The sequence below is a fragment of the Dermacentor silvarum genome, chromosome 8 (genome assembly GCF_013339745.2).
Source record: "Dermacentor silvarum isolate Dsil-2018 chromosome 8, BIME_Dsil_1.4, whole genome shotgun sequence".
In the NCBI taxonomy this organism is placed as follows: Eukaryota; Metazoa; Arthropoda; class Arachnida; order Ixodida; family Ixodidae; genus Dermacentor; species Dermacentor silvarum.
In genome coordinates, this window is record NC_051161.1 from 17791129 (window position 1) to 17808519 (window position 17391).

The 17391-nt window shown below is 46.7% G+C and overlaps 1 protein-coding gene across 2 annotated transcripts in view; it reads right to left on the minus strand.

Annotated features, from left to right (window-relative positions):
* LOC119460708 (monocarboxylate transporter 8) overlaps positions 1–4875 on the minus strand; it is a 130899-nt gene extending 126024 nt beyond the window's left edge. Inside the window, exon 1 of one of the 2 annotated variants that reach the window (XM_049673169.1) lies at positions 1510–4875. In XM_049673169.1, the coding sequence (XP_049529126.1) occupies positions 1510–1978 (469 nt within the window). In that variant the 5' untranslated portion in view covers positions 1979–4875. The remainder of the gene's footprint in view (positions 1–1509) is intronic. The other variant, XM_037721769.2, reaches the window with a different exon arrangement.
* Between the last annotated feature and the right edge of the window lie 12516 nt (positions 4876–17391).

The window sequence follows — 17391 nt, forward strand, 5'->3', positions numbered from 1 at the left end:
TTTCCTGTGCACTTGTATGTCACCGTTATTTTTGTTTTTTGTTTCTCAAATGGAGTGGAGTAACCGTCCGTCTGTTGCTAGAATTCAGTAATCGAGTGTAACTTCCAAAATCGTTCCTCCATCACCGAGGTTATTATTTGTCTGTTCATTACTAATTTGCTTTTAACTGCATATTTCACGCTTTAGGTTAGTTCTTCAGATACTGCATGTCCTTATCCCAATATTGATATATTCGAGGCTTTCAATTCTAACGTCAGAAACGTTTTGTGACTAAGGCTCCCACCATACTCCGATCAAAATCGGTAACGGAAGTTGTGCTAACAGTGGCATAAGTTTAAGGAAATGGAAAAAATCGAAGAGGAAAGGACCCCCCTCACTGCTGCACAAATGTGCTGTTCTGTGCCATTTTCGTAGAAGTCAGTGAGCCAAACCATCGGTGCCACAGTTGCTTCGTTTTACAAACCAAGCGCCAAGTTATTTCCTCGTTTTCACCGTTTCTATATATCTGCTTTATTGCAAGATTTCAATGCAGAAGAGTTTTCTGAATTCACGCGAGAGATGGATCACTGAAAGAACGCAGAAAGCCACGAAGGTACCGTTGGCGCTCCTATAGTACGTCCTATAGAACGTGATTCGCTCACACGTCTCTCTTTTCTAATGATACCACGAATCATCTTTCGCCGAATTTAATTAATTCATTCATTCATTCATTCATTCATTCATTCACTGCTTGCTCTCACAACAAATCGACGAACTCGTTTGCGGAATCTCTAACGGAGCTTATGTTATCGCGGGCAAACATTTGAATCGTCGAATCATTGTCTTTTAATTTATCACTTTCGATTTACCTATAGAAGTGTACTGAAAATCGGTCGCCAATCCTTCCCCCGTGTAGGGTAGCAAACCGGACGTGCTTCTGGTTAACCTCCCTGCCTTTCCTTCTTTTTTTCCTCCTCCTCCTCCTCCGGTCGCCAACACGAAGCGGGGGGGGGCTGACTGTAAGCGCGTACTCCAAAAGTGTTGAAACGCTCAAGATAGAAACACGTCTTGTGTTCCTCAGCATTAACTATTTACCCCCCCCCCCCCCCCCCTACCCGTACACACACCCATCTCCGGTTTTCCTACTCTCCGCCATCACCACCTTTCCGTGTCCCCCTTTAAAACGGGAAACACATGTGCGTAAAAACCATCCGATCTATCATACGACTAGTGCCAACAAGCCTGACAAGCTTCCAAGAAAAAATTTCAACAAACTCTTTCTCATCAGGTTTCCAACAAGTTCCAGCACGTGCCCGTCATGAGCGCTGCAAAACTTTCGAAATTGGCCGCGATTCGCGCAGCTTCGGCGCCACACCTACTTTGACCTCGAGATCAAATAGTCAGAGACTTATTTCGCGCGATCATCGTTATCCTCGTATTCGTCTTTGTCTCTGACGTCACGGAGGCTAGCAAGCAAATGTCAGTGACACAAATGACAAAAAAAAGTAAGATATGCAGCCAACAACTCACGGGCCTCGCCGGCGTGCTCCTCGCCAAACTGCTGGATGGCCGCAGCGTGCATGACTCCGTAGTTGAGCTGCATCCCCCAGCTGAGGGCGTTGACGAGGCACACGCAGACGCACACCACCCAACCCCAGCCTCCCTCGGGGTAGTAGTGCTGCCGGATCGTGGCCGCGATGCGCTGCTCGGCGCTGCTCAGCTGCCGCGGTGGATCGGACCGCAACGATGGTCTCTCGGGACGTCCGAAGCTGTCCGATCTTCCCTGCTGATGACGATGCTGGGTTTTGCCATCACCCTCCGGTGTCGCGCATTCTCTTCCGCCACCTCTCCCTTCACCGTCAGACTCAGTTTCCACCTTAATCTCGTCGGAAAGCGCGGACTTCACAGGGCACGCAGTCGTTCTCGCGTCCGGAGAAACGACGGGCTTGAACGCTGTCGAAGATGCGCTGGCCATGCTTCCTGCCGTCTTTGTTCCCATCAAAGCAATGTTGCCAGACACTCTAGAAGAACGGCTCTCGATCTTCCCGATAGAATTTAAGTACAGTCCTCGGAACACCTAGAGAGGCTTGTGCGAATCTAAAGGACCGCTTCTTCGATAGCTGCGTCTAGGGTAAGACGACATGTCCGCTGCCATAGCGCGTCTTCAATCACTCGGTGTTTTGAGACGGGAGTCTAGACACTCGAGTCAACAAGTGGCGTGCTTGCCCGGAGCAATCCATACGCGTCGTGATGTTTTCCTACAGGCATTTGAGATGCGTACGAAAGCCGGTTGCGTCGGTATGTGGACACTTTGCACGCCTGCGTCGGATTCACTTCACTTTTCACGCATTCACTTTTTCACTCACAAAGGTACGGGGATGACGAAGTCTTTCAGTGACGGCGTTTGACGCTTATCACTCACACATGCATGCATACGAGAAAAAAATGGAGTCGTCATATGTGCTTAGAGCCATGAAATGCAGCGAAGCGTGTTCTCTTCGTATATTTGTATAGTTGGTCGTCTGCCTTTCAAGTATAGTGACGATGATCTTTGTGAAATGGTATAGCTGTCAAAACGAACTTAGAAGTCGTGGCACAGCTCAAGGACTAGTGACTAGTCAGATGAAAAAGCGTTACGTGATGGTTAGCGGCTACTGTGCTATAATTACGCGCAGTATTAGATATATATAGGGAACACGGAGAATTAGTATTTGAAACGGCAGTGTGTCACTTCACTCGTAATCGGTGCTTTGACGGAGCCTAAGCTCAAGCGTGTAACAGTACGTTACGTGATACAGTGCCTTGGATATATCTTCGCAGCTGTGTATCTCTTATTCATTATATACAAACAGCAGCTTCACGAACACATCTTGACCTCGTTTTGTACTATATAGATTTGGTGCCTGATAGAAGTAAAAAAACATTTCTTAATAATAATTCCAGGACAGATAATGTGCAAGTGACGACATTGAACTCCTGTACAGAGCCAGCAAGCAAGATTATAATCTGTAGCCTGACTAAGGTTCACGGTAATTATAGCACGGAATAGATTGACAGCTTATGAAGATAGCCGACTTAGCACATAGAAAGCCGGTGTATACGCTGATGTTGCAAGACTAATAATTTCAGTGTGCATATTACCTGAAAATTTTGTTGTGAATAATCACTAAAAGTACCCTTCAATCAGATCAAACTTCCTTCCTTATGAAGTGGTTCAGAAAGAGAATTGGTCAATTCAGAGTCAGCGCACCGTTTAGACCCTGGTGGGTCGAACCAAGAGCAATAAATATTAACGCCTCTGCTATACGGAAACATCTACATTACATTATAATGAACGCATGACAACCGCCTTCACTGTTGAGTGTGCTAGCACTAATGTAGTTTGCATATGGAAATAGTTAATAGCCGTAATCAATTGTACTTGTGCAGAATATACCTAGTTGAAGTGCCGCATCGACTACAAGTCATTATCAGCTTCAATTTTCTGGTCCGAACGTTGAAGGGGTGCATTGGTACTATGTTCGAGTTTGGCACGAAGCTTTGCCGGCAAAATTCGCTCAGCCAGTTTCAGCCAGAAGCGTCAGGAGGATTCGAATCACGGTTGAACGTACAATGAGCGCATAAAAAAGTAACCTGATGAAAATTACAAGCACGCAACCAAATATCTTGCAATCGTGCGAATATTGTGTTCACGTTTTCTTCAAGCCAATCAACTTCCGTTTTTTGCGATGCTGGTAAACGTCTTGTGCGTATCTAAGCAAGACGTATTCTTCGCAGCTCAGCTTACTGTTTCTATCGCTGCTAAGTACATTAAACTTAAACGAACAGCATAGCCATGCACATAATTTTGGGAGTCGCGTGCACCTTCAATACTTCACTGTCGCCCAAACGACTCTCACCACACTACATTCCGCGAAATAATCAGCACACGCCAGCCTCAGACAACGAACTGTCTTGCTGCTGAAGAAAGATGCGTAACACACAAGCACACTACTCTAGCGAGAAGGAGTGCCGTTCCATAGTTCGCCGGCAATATTTTTCTTTTAATATAAAATAGAGGAAGAAATTCGCGCTGATCAGAACACGAGACGTGGTTTGCAGAAAGACACAAAAAGCAAAGAAATCGACAAAGGAAAACGTTGTCAGCAGCCACGGTTATGAAGACCACTAGTCGTAAAAGATCACGCTTACTTCAGTTACAGGCACCGTCTTTCGGCACACACAGGTACAGGGGCACAAACACAGCGGCAATTAGCTTTTGTAATCTGCATAAAAGCTTCGAACTTCTATCTTGCGGACTTCGCCGAGGTATTCTGTTTGTTTTGTGATCGAATGAAAGAGAGAATTGGCGTCATTTGGTAAAGTGTCATATTTGCATGCAGTACCGAAGCAAGCTTCCCGATCTCTCAAGCACGCACTCAGCTTGAACTCCGTCACAAGTAAAGACAGCGGCGAGCCTCCTTCGGAAACTTTAGGAAGTACTCAACTCGTCGCCTCGCCACGTCCTCTCTATCACACTGCAGTAAAAGCACGTCTCTCTTGGAGAAATGTAGCCGACGCCCACAGTAGTGTTCCAGGCAGCTTTATCTTTCCAAGCCAGCTGCGTTTCTCTCGCTGGACAGACGGACGCATACAAGCTTCCTTCGAAATCTTCACGCCCCACTCAGCGAGCAGGCCACGGAGACGGCACAAGCCGTCGCGTCTTGCGGCGAAGTTTCGTACATACTTGGCGAAGCAGTAGCAGAGAGCGCGTTCCTCAAACTTCCGCGGCACGCCGAAGAAGCGCCCTTTTGGTCCGAGTGGCCCCCTTCGACGTAGTAGGCCGCCCCGACTGGGTAACCCAGACCGATCCACTCGCGCCGCTGCCGGAGCGCGACTGATGTTAGCGGGTCTTCGCCGCTGCGGTCGCGCTGCGTTGGCTCCTCGGAGCCTCGGCAACGCGGAGCTGCTGCGCAAGCGCGCGCGCATGATGCCGCGCCGGCTTTTCGCCGCCGCTGCTCGCCGCGTAGCACGTGGTTGTTCGAGGTTGTTATTCGTGCTGGACCGCAACTACGAGCAACGTTGCAAGCTGCACTGGATGCAACGGCAGAATATCTCGAGACGAAATCGGCCGTCTGTCACTCGCGACGGCTAGCATATCGGCCGAACGTCGCGAATTTTGCGGCACTGTAGCGGGTATTATATATAAATTACAATTTTCTCCCAAACTTGGCAGTAGTAAGAGAAACAAGGCGCGCAGTTCTAGAGACCTGGGGGCTCCTGCTGCCTCTTTCTTCCTTCCTGTTTATGCGTGGAAGGATTGATTGATTGATTGATTGCAACTAACGCCCAAAAGCAACACTGGGGCTAAGAGAGAGGCCATAGTAGAGAGCTCCGGATTGGTTTTGACCATCCGGGCCTCTTTTGCAAGCCCTTAAATCCAAGTACACGAGTGGGTTTTTTTTTGTTTTTTGTTTTTTTTTTTCACTCCCAACGAAGCGCGCCCGCCACGGCAGCCGTGAATCACAACCTCACGCTTAGCGACGGACAACCATACCCACTGAGCCACCGTGTGGGTGAGTCGAGAGGTTATTTGACTGGTTGATCGCAAGTAAACTGGTGCATCTCCCTACAGGGCGTAGGAGAGGTTCTGGTTAAAGTGATGCACCGTGCCAGTGTTTCTGCTTTAGGTCTTTACTGTTGCCGTTCTGCACCTCTTTTTTTTTTTCCTTTTCCTTGACTGAAATGCAATCAGCCCCTGCACCCGCACAAGCAGTCCACTGGACCGATCCCGAAAGCTGGGACATCGGTTACGCACGGACCCTATAAGAAATGGAGTGAAGGTCATATATAACGGCTGTAGAGGTAGGAAGTCCCTCGTCTCCACATGACAATGTCCTGACAGCCATTTGTCGCAGATAAAGGTGTGAGAGCCAGTACTCCTGTCACAGCGCTAGTGTGCCTCAAGCATATTGAACCACACCACGCTGCTTACAACTCCCGAACATCCGAAATGAAATTCTTTCTATTCTTGTCAGCAAAGCTTCACTGGAGAAAGTATTGCCTATTACGAAATGCTTGACGAGAGGCTACAGAAATCGAATCTGTGCGAGGAACAAGTTATGGTGGACTTTCATGTATAAAGGCAAACTTCCGTATAAAATGCGATGACATGCTCGAGGGTATTCTGAAGAAAGATCGCGTCAGGTATTATTGCCCCCCCCCCCCCCCCCCCCCCAACATGCAGCTTAGTCGTAGTAATAAACTTTATTTATCAAACGAGCAGGTGACGTCTTCCCTCTAGGCGGGCGGCGTCCTCGTTGGCCCTGGCCGAAAGACCAAATAAGCCCTCCAACGATAACACAAAGTAAGTTCGGATTCCAGCAGCACCATTCCTCCCTCGATATGCAACACCACCTCACCGCCCACAGGCTTCCCTTTCTCCCACTCTCACCGACTTTTTGCAGACTTGGCAACCCTAGCAGCAACACATGTGCGGCCCCAGTGCACGTTCCGCATGCTCGAGTGCACGCAGGTTGCTGCCGTGTCGCTGCCTGTTTTCTGTTTTGTTTCCGTCTTGCCCCGTAGCATTTTATCTTTTCTTTTCACTGAGCGCGATTTATTTTTTACTCGGCGAATGAATATAGTTCTTTTGTTTCTGGTTTCCGGGGGGCAAGTTGACGAGACTGGACGGCCGTACGTACGCCATTGTGCGTACGAGGTTCCACGCGAATGTCATCTCAGCTGCGCCGTCAGCAACTACGAGATGCCCGTCGCTCGCTTGCTTGATCATCGTTTTTAGGCGGGTCGTTCGATTGTTCACTCGTTCACTCGTTCGTTCTCTTGTTTGTGCGTCTGTCCGTCTATGTCCGTCCGTCCATCGGCACTGCGTACAAGAGTGCTCGCTCGCAACACTTTTTGATGATAGGTGACAAGCGAACATTACTTAGTGCCTCTGCTACCCATTGTAACTGCTGTGCACAAGCATAAAAAAAACATACCAATACAGACGATAGAATTGATTATTACGGACGCGTGGCTTTAAATTTAAATGAGGCGTTTTCTGGCAATTCAAAGAATGTATTCGCAATAAAGCATTGCTTCATTCATTTAGCCGATGAAATACATTCACTTTCATGCGTAGAATTTCGCGGCGGTTAACGCCCTCTCTCAAACAGACATCAGGATTTGCATCTGCCACACCGGCTCGATAGCTATGGTGCAGTGTGTGCTGCTATAAGCGCGATGTCACGGTTCGATCCACGGCAGCGGCGGTTGGGTTCTCGAGGGGTGGAATGCAAAAAAACGACCGTGTACAATGTGGTTCGGGTGCGCCGTAAAGAACCCCAGGAACCCCAGTCCTCCATTATACGTCGAGTCTCACGACCATGGGCTGCATCTCACAGCCACTAACACGCGAAACCTCGTAGCATAACATAGCGTAACATCATGCCTGACAATACAATTTTTCCAAAACATAATTAACTAACGTGCCACGCTACGACACGCGAACTTTTCAACGGTCGTTAATTAACAGTATACGATAGGCACACTGAGCAATTCAATTCATCTTCTCTAGGTGAAACTGCAAACGTCAAGGTCTATAAAGAAGGCTTTTGTCATCAACTGCATGCAACTATAGATAAGAGCGAAGGAGCCCGAGCAATGACGTACCCTGAGATGCGGAGGCCGTTATCCTCCTATGATTTAAACTTCCGACGCATCGCTCAGTGCCATTCTGTCAAGGTTCTCTCGGTAACATGCAAATTTCTCGCTCTTTCGAAGAGAGAAAAAAGGAAACGTATGGACCACAATGCTAGCGACCCACGTGATTCGTCAAAACATTGCGACCACCGAAACACGTTTCCTGTGCTCCTGTGCGAAGCGTATACGACCTGGACACGCGGAAAGTCGCGGTCGCGTCCTTCTTGAAGCGAACGTCGTTAAAGCGCCCGTCGTGGCTAATTGCTTTCTAAGTGCGGCTTCGCGATTGAGTTATGGCGCAGCTGTAGGACGTTTTCAACGGCTTTTTTCTCTGTGTGTTTCTGCTGAAGCCTGTGGGTGTGTCTTGTTTCCGAAGACACGGCGCGCCTCTTCCCGGGCACCGTCATTTCACCGTGGGTGTATTCTTTTGTGTATTCTTTGAACACTAATATAACCATTTGTTCGGGGCGAGTGTCGCGAGTAAGAAATGTGGGCCTATAACTTTCTTAACAAACCTTATTAGGACTATATGTATGCATGGTAATGCCCTGTGTGAGTTTGTACAACAAATACTGCGGATGATTTACAATTAGACCTTAAAAGCAACCGTGCCCGTTCGGCGGGTCAAGAAGCAGGATCAAAGAATGGAAGAGCCTCTTAGTCTACATAGGGACACTCCAGCTGACACTACTTTTGCAGCACAGTTATTGCACTTTTATGAACCGGTATCACCGGGAAATGACACCATTTGATTGCTTGTGACTTACGTTTGCAAGTCACAATCTACAGGGGGAGTTGAAATTATATTTGTTCGCTAGTTTTTCTTTTTATTTTCTTCATTATTCTTGCCCGAGTAGCTGCACTTGGGATTTCGATATAGCCAGCCATAAATAGTGTCATACCTTTCTATTTTTCTGCAAATAAGAAAAAAGAAACGTTAGGGTAGATACATGAACTCAATGTAGAAGCTATGTACATGAAGACTATGCATTCTTTTTCATGGCATTTAACGATAGCGCTGTCGAGGTGATGCGACCGTAAGTCATTCGGGGTTACTGTCATAGTGAGGACAAAAGGGTCTATGGACTTGCTTTCTTGAAATCTATGGAATGTCTTTAGGAAGCCAGCAGTCCTGTGGCCTCACCTTTTGTCGACAACTGTCTGCATACCTGACAAAAAGCAACCATTCTGAAGTGTTCAAAAATAGGCAAACCGTAATCTAATTCTTATAAACTGTCATAAGGAGATATGGTATACATACTTATGAAGAAAAGACAAGTCTGTTGAAAGAGAAATTGGTCAAATTGGTCTATGAAGACTTTATAGGTAGCCCGTAGATCTATAAATTATAAGCGACGGGATCGTCATGCCCACTGAAGAATATCCATGCTTGATAAAAGTGTCCTTTTATAATACGTCGCGTCCAAAGCAGATACAGAAATTAAAAACTATATACATAAAAATAAAATTTAATTTATATTAATCAACTAATGAACAAACTGATCGAGACCTTCGTTTTACAACAGATGTGCCCTATTTTTTACCACGTTACTGTTTCAACTGAGATTTTATTTTCTTTGTAGCTTTTGCTTTTCTTTCGCAGAAGCAATGAAGTAAGAAAGTTCCAATGTAGCCGCTGCACAAGATTGGGTTTTATCTTTAGCGGCATCTCGTAGTGGTTGTTTCAAAGCGTGCGCCGAAGCTGCCAAAGAAGCGCGCTCATACTTAGATGATCAGAGTTTTGTCAAGCATATTAGAGCTTGCTTATTTTCGCAGTAAAGCTTAGTCGGTGCTTGACAGGACTTTCGTAGCGCGTTCGAAGCGTTATGAATCCACCAGTTCAAGATTCCATGTGGCCCACCGACCAGTTCATTATAAAATATGGCACGTTGATTCATCATTATGTGCTTGTAGTGAACAAAATGATGACACACCGCAAGAGCTAATATTATAGTGCTAGGAGGCTTAAACATTCATTTGCTTGTCCGTAGTCAGAATGAGGTTCTCAGAAGATTGAAACAGCCTTGTAGACTTATGTGTCACAAACTACAATAAAGAAGACATTGTCAAAACTACAACACAGATGACGGGCTGCCATTTCCTCATCTGCTCTCGCTTCGTCTAATGAAAAAAGAAAGAAGGGGGGGGGGGGGGGATTAACAAAAGAAATAATAAACTGGGTGGATGGCTTAAACGGGAGGTTGAACAAAATTTGGAAAGCGATTCAACCTTTAGTTGACGGCGATCAAACGTTATTACTCAAGTGCGGCGCTCACAATAAATGATACGGTTCTCACACTCCTATCCCCAGCTCGCCCAAGAAGTCAATGTATTTAATCGATTTGAACTAGAGGTTGAATTGCCATCCAACTTTCTTGTTCAACCTCGCGCTTAGGTCATCCGCCATTTGTTTATGTTTATGAGTAACTCTCAGCACTCATAGCGCTTTCGCACATAGAGAAGTGAAATTGAGTAGCAGCTATAGGAAGCGCATGCTTCCAGCCTGTATCCCTGATCCATATCTGAATCTATCTATGCACGTCTCTCTTCTAGCTGTTCACAATACGGCGTACGCAGAAGCAATATCCCGTGCGCCTCTGCGGAAGAGCGACACAGATAACATGACGAGAGAGTCACGCTTGAGGGTCTTCGGCGGCAGTAATTGTAGCGGTCGCTTGGATACGTAAAAGGATGTCACCATCCTTTCAGTTCCGGCCGACAGCTTAATTACGGCACGGAAGCGAAGCACAGGCGTCTCGAGGCGTCAAGTCGAGAGCAGGGCCCACGCGACAGCGTAAGCAAGCGCGCTTCTCGCAGGAAAACAGCAGGGGAATGGTAAAGAACGACGGGAGACTTGAGACAGCGGGAATAGCCTTACACGCGGTTTTGCTGTTGCCGCAGAGATTGCAATCGAAATGGCTGGGATGGTATCCCGTTTCTATCCATTCTGTCGATGGTGAGAGGTCAACGTTCGCGGAGGTGCACGGATTAGGACGGCCCGCCTTACACGCGCGACTCGACGCGAATAACTAAAAAAAAAAAAACGACTCGATTTTCCTTTCCTTTACTTCCAGCAAGCCTCACAACATCAACCGTTGCGCTCCCGAAATATGTTGGGGCAGTAGCCTTGCCGCGTTGGGGAATTCTTCGGGGAAGTGATTCCTAACAAATCTTCTCGTGGAAGGATAACATTCCAGTTCGAAAGAAGCGCTGCGGTCCTCCGTGTATGTGTTTTCGGGGAGGGTGCGTATTTTTTATACAATACTAGCTAAGTTACTAGGGTCGAAGCGTTATTCGCGTAGCACTTCAATGCGAGAATTGCACATAAAACAAGAAGAAAATGTTCGGACCGTTCATATTATTACGTGCGTTTTAAATATAATGTCGCACCTTTTTTTTTCATTGACCCCAGTGCATTGACTACAGGGGCAATAAGCGCGTTCGTATGAAGCCGCAGAAAGTAAGAATAATAACTGAAACACGGGCTCCCTTTGCCCCCCTAATTGCCATTCTAAAAGAATAATGGCGCCTATGCAGCGTGTTTACACCACGATAACGAAATGCTTTCACTAGGTCGTTTAACATATTTCCCCATAAATGACGTATTTATGGAGGAAAGCAACGATTTATGACCGCATCGGGTGGATTCCTGTTAATTACCGAAACTTTTTGGAAGAAAGAGGAGCACGAGGCCCTTATTTTCTGCTACTCGTCGTGTCGTTACAAGCCTGCGTGAAACAGGGACAGCTGCACAAAGTACAGGCATCTAATTACGTGCACTTAATAATTAAATAAATTAGCAAGAAGGCATGGGGAGAGAAAGATACGAATTACCAATGAAGAAGATGCGTTGTCATCGAACGAACTGCAAGTAATGATTGCAATCTCTCGGTCCTGTCGTTGTAAATATGGTAACCACAGCTGTTATTGAACTGATAACAAAGCACACGTTCCTATGCGGCGATGACTGCGTATCAGTATCAAGCCTAACGTTGCTTTCCTAATGTAAATAACTGGCGGTTCTTCAGTCGTCGTCGTCGTCGTTGTTGTTGTTGTTGTTGTTGTTGTTGTTGTTGTTGTTGTTGTTGTTGTTGTTGTTGTTGTTGTTGTTGTTGTTGTTGTTGTTGTTGTTGTTGTTGTTGTTGTTGTTGTTGTTGTTGTTGTTGTTGTTGTTGTTGTTGTTGCAACCTCAGGCGGTCGCAGTTAAGTCGCAGCCCCCTACCCTCCTTACCGCTACGACATCTCCCATAGCCAGTCTGTCACTGTGGGACGTAAATCCTGCCAAGGTTGAAGACTGGGCGTGTTGGTATAACCTACTAGAGGTTGGATGGCGCAACATTTTGACGAGACGCGCAGAAGAGAAACACACACCACAGAGTTCTACTTGCAACTATCGATTTATTCCCTTGTCAGCGGAAAAATACAGGAAGATACTCAAAGGGGCAGAGCCACAAAAAAACTTTACAAAAAGGGCCTTCCACCAATACCAAGCCGGCTTTGTCACATGATCATTTTTGCTGCACTCGACATCGCAAGAAAGGAACGAGGATACAAAATTTCAGATTAGCGCGTGAGAGAATCTATTTCTTTTGCACTAAGGGAGACGGATGGCATGCTTACGCATATACTTCCCGCAAGCCTAAATCCAGCACGGGATTGACACGTCCCACACGTAAATCCTATAATTTCACTGAGTATATTTCTTCCGGAACAGGTAGAGAGGATAAATGAATATGTGTGGGGTAGGCACGACGCGCTTTTACTCGCTGCACATAATTATAAGCGTACGAGGACCAGCTCAGGTAGCACCCCTCGTACATAATCGGCATCACGCTCACTCATTTCATCAAAAAAAAAGAAATTGTGTTAACAACACAAACAATCTGCCTCGAGGAATCTGCTGCAAGTTCTACAACCGCCAAGGCAACCTATTCCACCCTCGTCGCTTTCTTCGGCGATGTTTGCTGGCGGGGACGGCGCCCACTTTTCAGCGTGTCTAATCGTTCGTGTTTGCCTTCGGGGGTTTATGCAGAAAAGGGGCGCCAACGGCTAATAGGCGTCCCGCGGCTGCCGCCGTCGGTCGTAAATCTCGACCTCGGGCGCCCAAGTCACGCGGCGGCGGAACCTCGCGCCGTCGGCGAGGCGAGGAATCCCCGCAACACAGCGGTGGCGGCGAGACCGCGGTGACTTGTGGGCGATAGCGGGCCGCCAGAGGGCGCCCAAGGAAGAAACAATTCGCAGCGGTGGCCTAGCGGTTAAGGTACTAGCGGTAGAGCATCCGCCTCGTACGCGGGAGGTAACGAGTTCAAATCCCGGTGCCGCCGGAAACCCACCGGCTTCTTCGAATGGGCGCCTGGTTGTCCAACCACAGATGACCTTGTTGAAGAGCACCCGGTACCTACCGGTAAAATAGGTACAAGCGCGCTCCCGGCCTGGTGCTCGGCCATTAGGGGACCTCAACGCTTGAAAAGGGGTGTTTCTCTCCAACGCGAAGGCGTCCCCACCTCAACAGGTGCATTTGGGGTGCCACAAGGGCGCAGGCTCCTTCCCCAAGCGTATCACCCCTGAAGGAAGCCGAACGCCAGGCCCGGGTACGCTTGTGCCCATTTGAACCAGTGGGTGCCCGGCGGGGGTGGGAATCGAACCCACAACCTCCCGCAGCAAAGGCCCGCACTTTACAACTAGGCCACGGCTGCGCTTTTTTTTTCTTTATTGCATGGAATTATGAGTAGTTATGCGAAAATTACATAACATTTAGACGCACATGTGTATAGCATACCTGATTAATTCAAGCAGGCTAGGTGATCATTTGTCACCGCCCCGTTTCAAAGGGGATGCCATTAAATAATCACCATCATCATCGGCGTACACCTTCCAGAAGCTCTTTGGTTTAAAGTGGACGGAAGCATCAACCTGTCAGCAGTCGAGATAAGCAAGATACTTTTAGAGTTTTGGTGGAAAAAAAAAGCAGGGTCTCTTAGAGTCATATATAGCGGTACAAGGTAGATTTTGAATGAAAAAAAAAAAATAGATTAGGGAGATGTATACAAAAATGCTATATAAAAAACATGTATAGCATACCTGATTCAATAAAGCAGGCTATGTGACTGTTTGCCACCGCCCCGTTTCAAATGGGTTTGCCATTAAATCATCATCATCATCATCCGAAACGCGAAACCTTATACACGTGAGGAACAGCGAGAGGTACTGGGATCGATACCCCGCACCGCCACCAAATTGTCACGGGGATTGTCACGAGAGAGACGGAATCGTATATGACAATATTTACAGGCTGCTGCTACCACAAAATGGCTGACAGCATATCACGCGGCATGTCCCGTCTTCTTCCTCTTCGCGTAGCACAGCGGTCCTGTAATGGCAGGCTCATACGAAATGTCTCGTAACATCATACAGGATTGTAGCTTGATTATAAAGGCGTGCCGCGCATACGGCACAGCTGTGATTCTCGGTTCGAGGCGATCGTGGGGAACTACTTGGGCGTACGCAAATTGCTTGCGGCGAAAGTGCTGGACGTAGCTGGCTTTTTTTTTTTTTTTTTTTTTTCAGACGACGCTGCCTGCGGCAGCTGGGTGGCCGAGAGAGAGAGAGAAATTTATTTGTAGCAAAAAAAGAGAAGGATAGGTGCGTTTAGCTTAGCAGCAGTGGGGTAGCATTGGTGCATCTTTAAAGAAAATGAGAATTAATAAAGGGCATAAACAACGAAAACAGTACAGCAACATGTGACGGGAAAACAGGGCACTTGCGTAAGTTTAGCGTCGATCGCGCTCACAGACACGCATTTTTTTTTTTTTCTGGGCAGCCAGAGAAAAAAATCTGGAGCGTGCACACAACTAAGAATTTGGCTTTATCAGTTGCATTGGAAAGGTACTAATAGATAAGACGCACCTGTCAAGCACAGTTTGCGCATCACTCTTCGCGCATGGCGTGGTTGCCCACAATGTTAACAAACAGTTGTTTGTTTAATGTTAACTAACAGCTGTATGTTCTAATAAACGGTTGATAGATGCCCTTCGTCTGTGCTGTTTTCGTCCCTGTGTATGTTTAATTAACTTTGCAGCACTGCTTTATAAATGCATGTTACAGGACGGAAATGTAGAAGAAAAGAAGAAGAGAAGGAGAAGAAATTAAAGAAGGAGGAGAAGGCTATTTGTAGAAGTAAACCATGGTAACTCTCTCGCACAATGTTGGAAACCTTAACTGCGGTGTCGGGGATGAAGGAGGTGGTGAAAAGAAGAACGAGTAGAGGGAGAAGAAAGTTGAGGATGTTAACTACATGTGAGCGTCCGATTTGCAACCCTGCACGTGGTGGATCGAAGAAGAAAACCAGGGAACTTAAATGGTTGGGCGTCAGAGCCACTGGGTATAGCTCGGGTACCGTATAGAGTGAGACACTCTTTCTGTGCCTTTGACGTGTTCGTGTGTTCTTAGTGCTTGTCGGTATTTTCTTCACGTTTTCCGTTTTTTTATTGTTGCTTGAGTAACTAAAGATTTACTGATAGCCGGCTCTAACGTAGCTTGCATTCCCATGGTTCTGCATATTAAATATTTAAAAAGAGACGTATTTCGTGGCTTAAGAAATATCAGCACAGAGATATCTTGCGTAAACAAATCATCAGATGCTCCCTGAATTGATCCAGCAAAGTGTGTTGGCCGCAGCTTATCAAACAGTAATAGCAGCGCCTATTTGGTGCCTTAACGACCGTGAACGTCATTCATAAGATTATATGCCTTCCTTATAAGCATTTATATCAGCGTTTTACTCGGCTGAGGCGGTTGTTTTTTTATCTTTTTTATTATTATTTTTATTCCTTGATTACATTTGCACTTCAAAAATTAAGTCATGAAAGTGGTCGTTTTCCCAACTTGCGATGACGAAACACGCGTCGCTGATGCAATTAGGGATTAGGACACTTCAGTGCGCCGCTGGCATTTATGTGGAACAACTGTTACGCATCTCGAATCATCGAGCCACTCAAAACAACCTCTACGCGAGCTGCTGGCATCTGGAATTCGATTTCTAAGCGAAGTAATTCAGATGGATTAATAAGCGCAGCAAATATACTGTCATCGCTCGTTTTCTTTTTTCTTTTTTTTTTGCGTTCGCTATCGTTCAAGATGCGAAAGTGAAACCGCTAATTGACGCCTACACACTACGTGCGATCTTTGTAAATTGTTGTTGTGTTTCCTGCATTGCGATCCCGATTTCGCGATTTGCGGTAACCGTGTAGCAGCAGTTAGGCTTCTCACCAAAGCCGCAAGGTTGTGCAGAAAAATTCACATCGTTTCCCAAATTCTCTTGGCATCGTGTTTACACTTTGGCCAGCCTTATAACCATCCGGGCCATTTTTTCAAGCGAAGCTTTCTTTATTTTTAGTGAGTTTATTTCTTGTTCACTGCGTCATCGTGAGAACTACGTTTCTCCGGTAATAAGGCCCTCATAGCGCATGAGCCAAATCAGAAACACGAGCTCTGACACAACCAGCATCAGGTTTAAGGTTGAATGTTATAACAGAAAACTAGGACCGTTTTCTCTGGGAAGAAAAGTAACATCCCATTGTTTAGGATAATAATTGACTAAGTGGTACTGGAACTCCACTGCCCAACTACCAGCCAAAGGTAGCGTCTAGCAGCCACTGGTATAAAATGGCTATTCTACGCAAGGACTAATCTTGCAAAATAAGTTACTTTTAACTTCTACATAAGTTGAAATACGTTTAACTACGAGCAACGCGCAAAGCGTGTCCCAGCAACCCAGCTTGTAATAAATTAACTAAAGCATGTTCGGCGGAGTGTTCTAAATTCCAATAATTCAGCAGCGTCTCCGTTTCTCATATTGACCGAGTCAAGGCAAAACAACAAACATGGGAGGCGCACAAGAATGCGCCCAACTTGGCTGGACCTACGGGGCGAGGCTGAGCTAACGCGTATAGGATCGGGTACTTCCGTCCTTTCAGTTTAGGGTTAATGAAGCCCGCAGGCTCAGCCTAATGACCTTGCCAGGCAGAATTGAACAGTCGAAAATTTAAAAAAAGAACCGAAGAGGGTGATTGCAGCCTTTTGTTCTCGGGGGCACGCCGGGCCTCCCCATGCACTCTCGTCCGCTGAGCCATAAAGAATCTTGGGCCGAGCCCACTGTAGTGCAAGCCTCGCGAGAGCGCGCCCTTTCGACGCTGTAGATGCTTGGCCCAGCACAATGCAAACTACTCGGCTGGCGTGCGAGTCATCAGCCATTTTCCCTGACGCCGCGGGAGTTCGCGAGATTAGGAACAATGCCGGGAATGCCAAAAACAAAAATAAATCAGTCTTTTGTCACGAGAAGAGACGGGGGAGGGGGGAGTGATTCCCTCTCTCTCTCTTATTTATTTTTATTTATTTATTTATTTTTTATTTTTTTTTTTTTTTTGCTTTCGCCACATACAAGTTCGCGGGAGCACCAAAAGGAAGGCCCTTGTCGTGGTGCTTTCACCTGAACAGACTGCGTACTCTCCGGCTGCGCTGAAAGGTGATCACTTCGGCCCACGAGCTTCGAAATCGGGGCTATTGTTATCGCTACATATTTACGGTCGCCGCTCGCTGTGTGATCACTGCTGAAACAGCTAACCTTTGCACCTTTCTCAAACATGTATTTCCTTAAGGGTTTAATTAGAGCGTGCATATTCTGTTGAAGGCTTCTGGCTTGAAGGGGCTGAGTCAGATATCGTGTAAGTT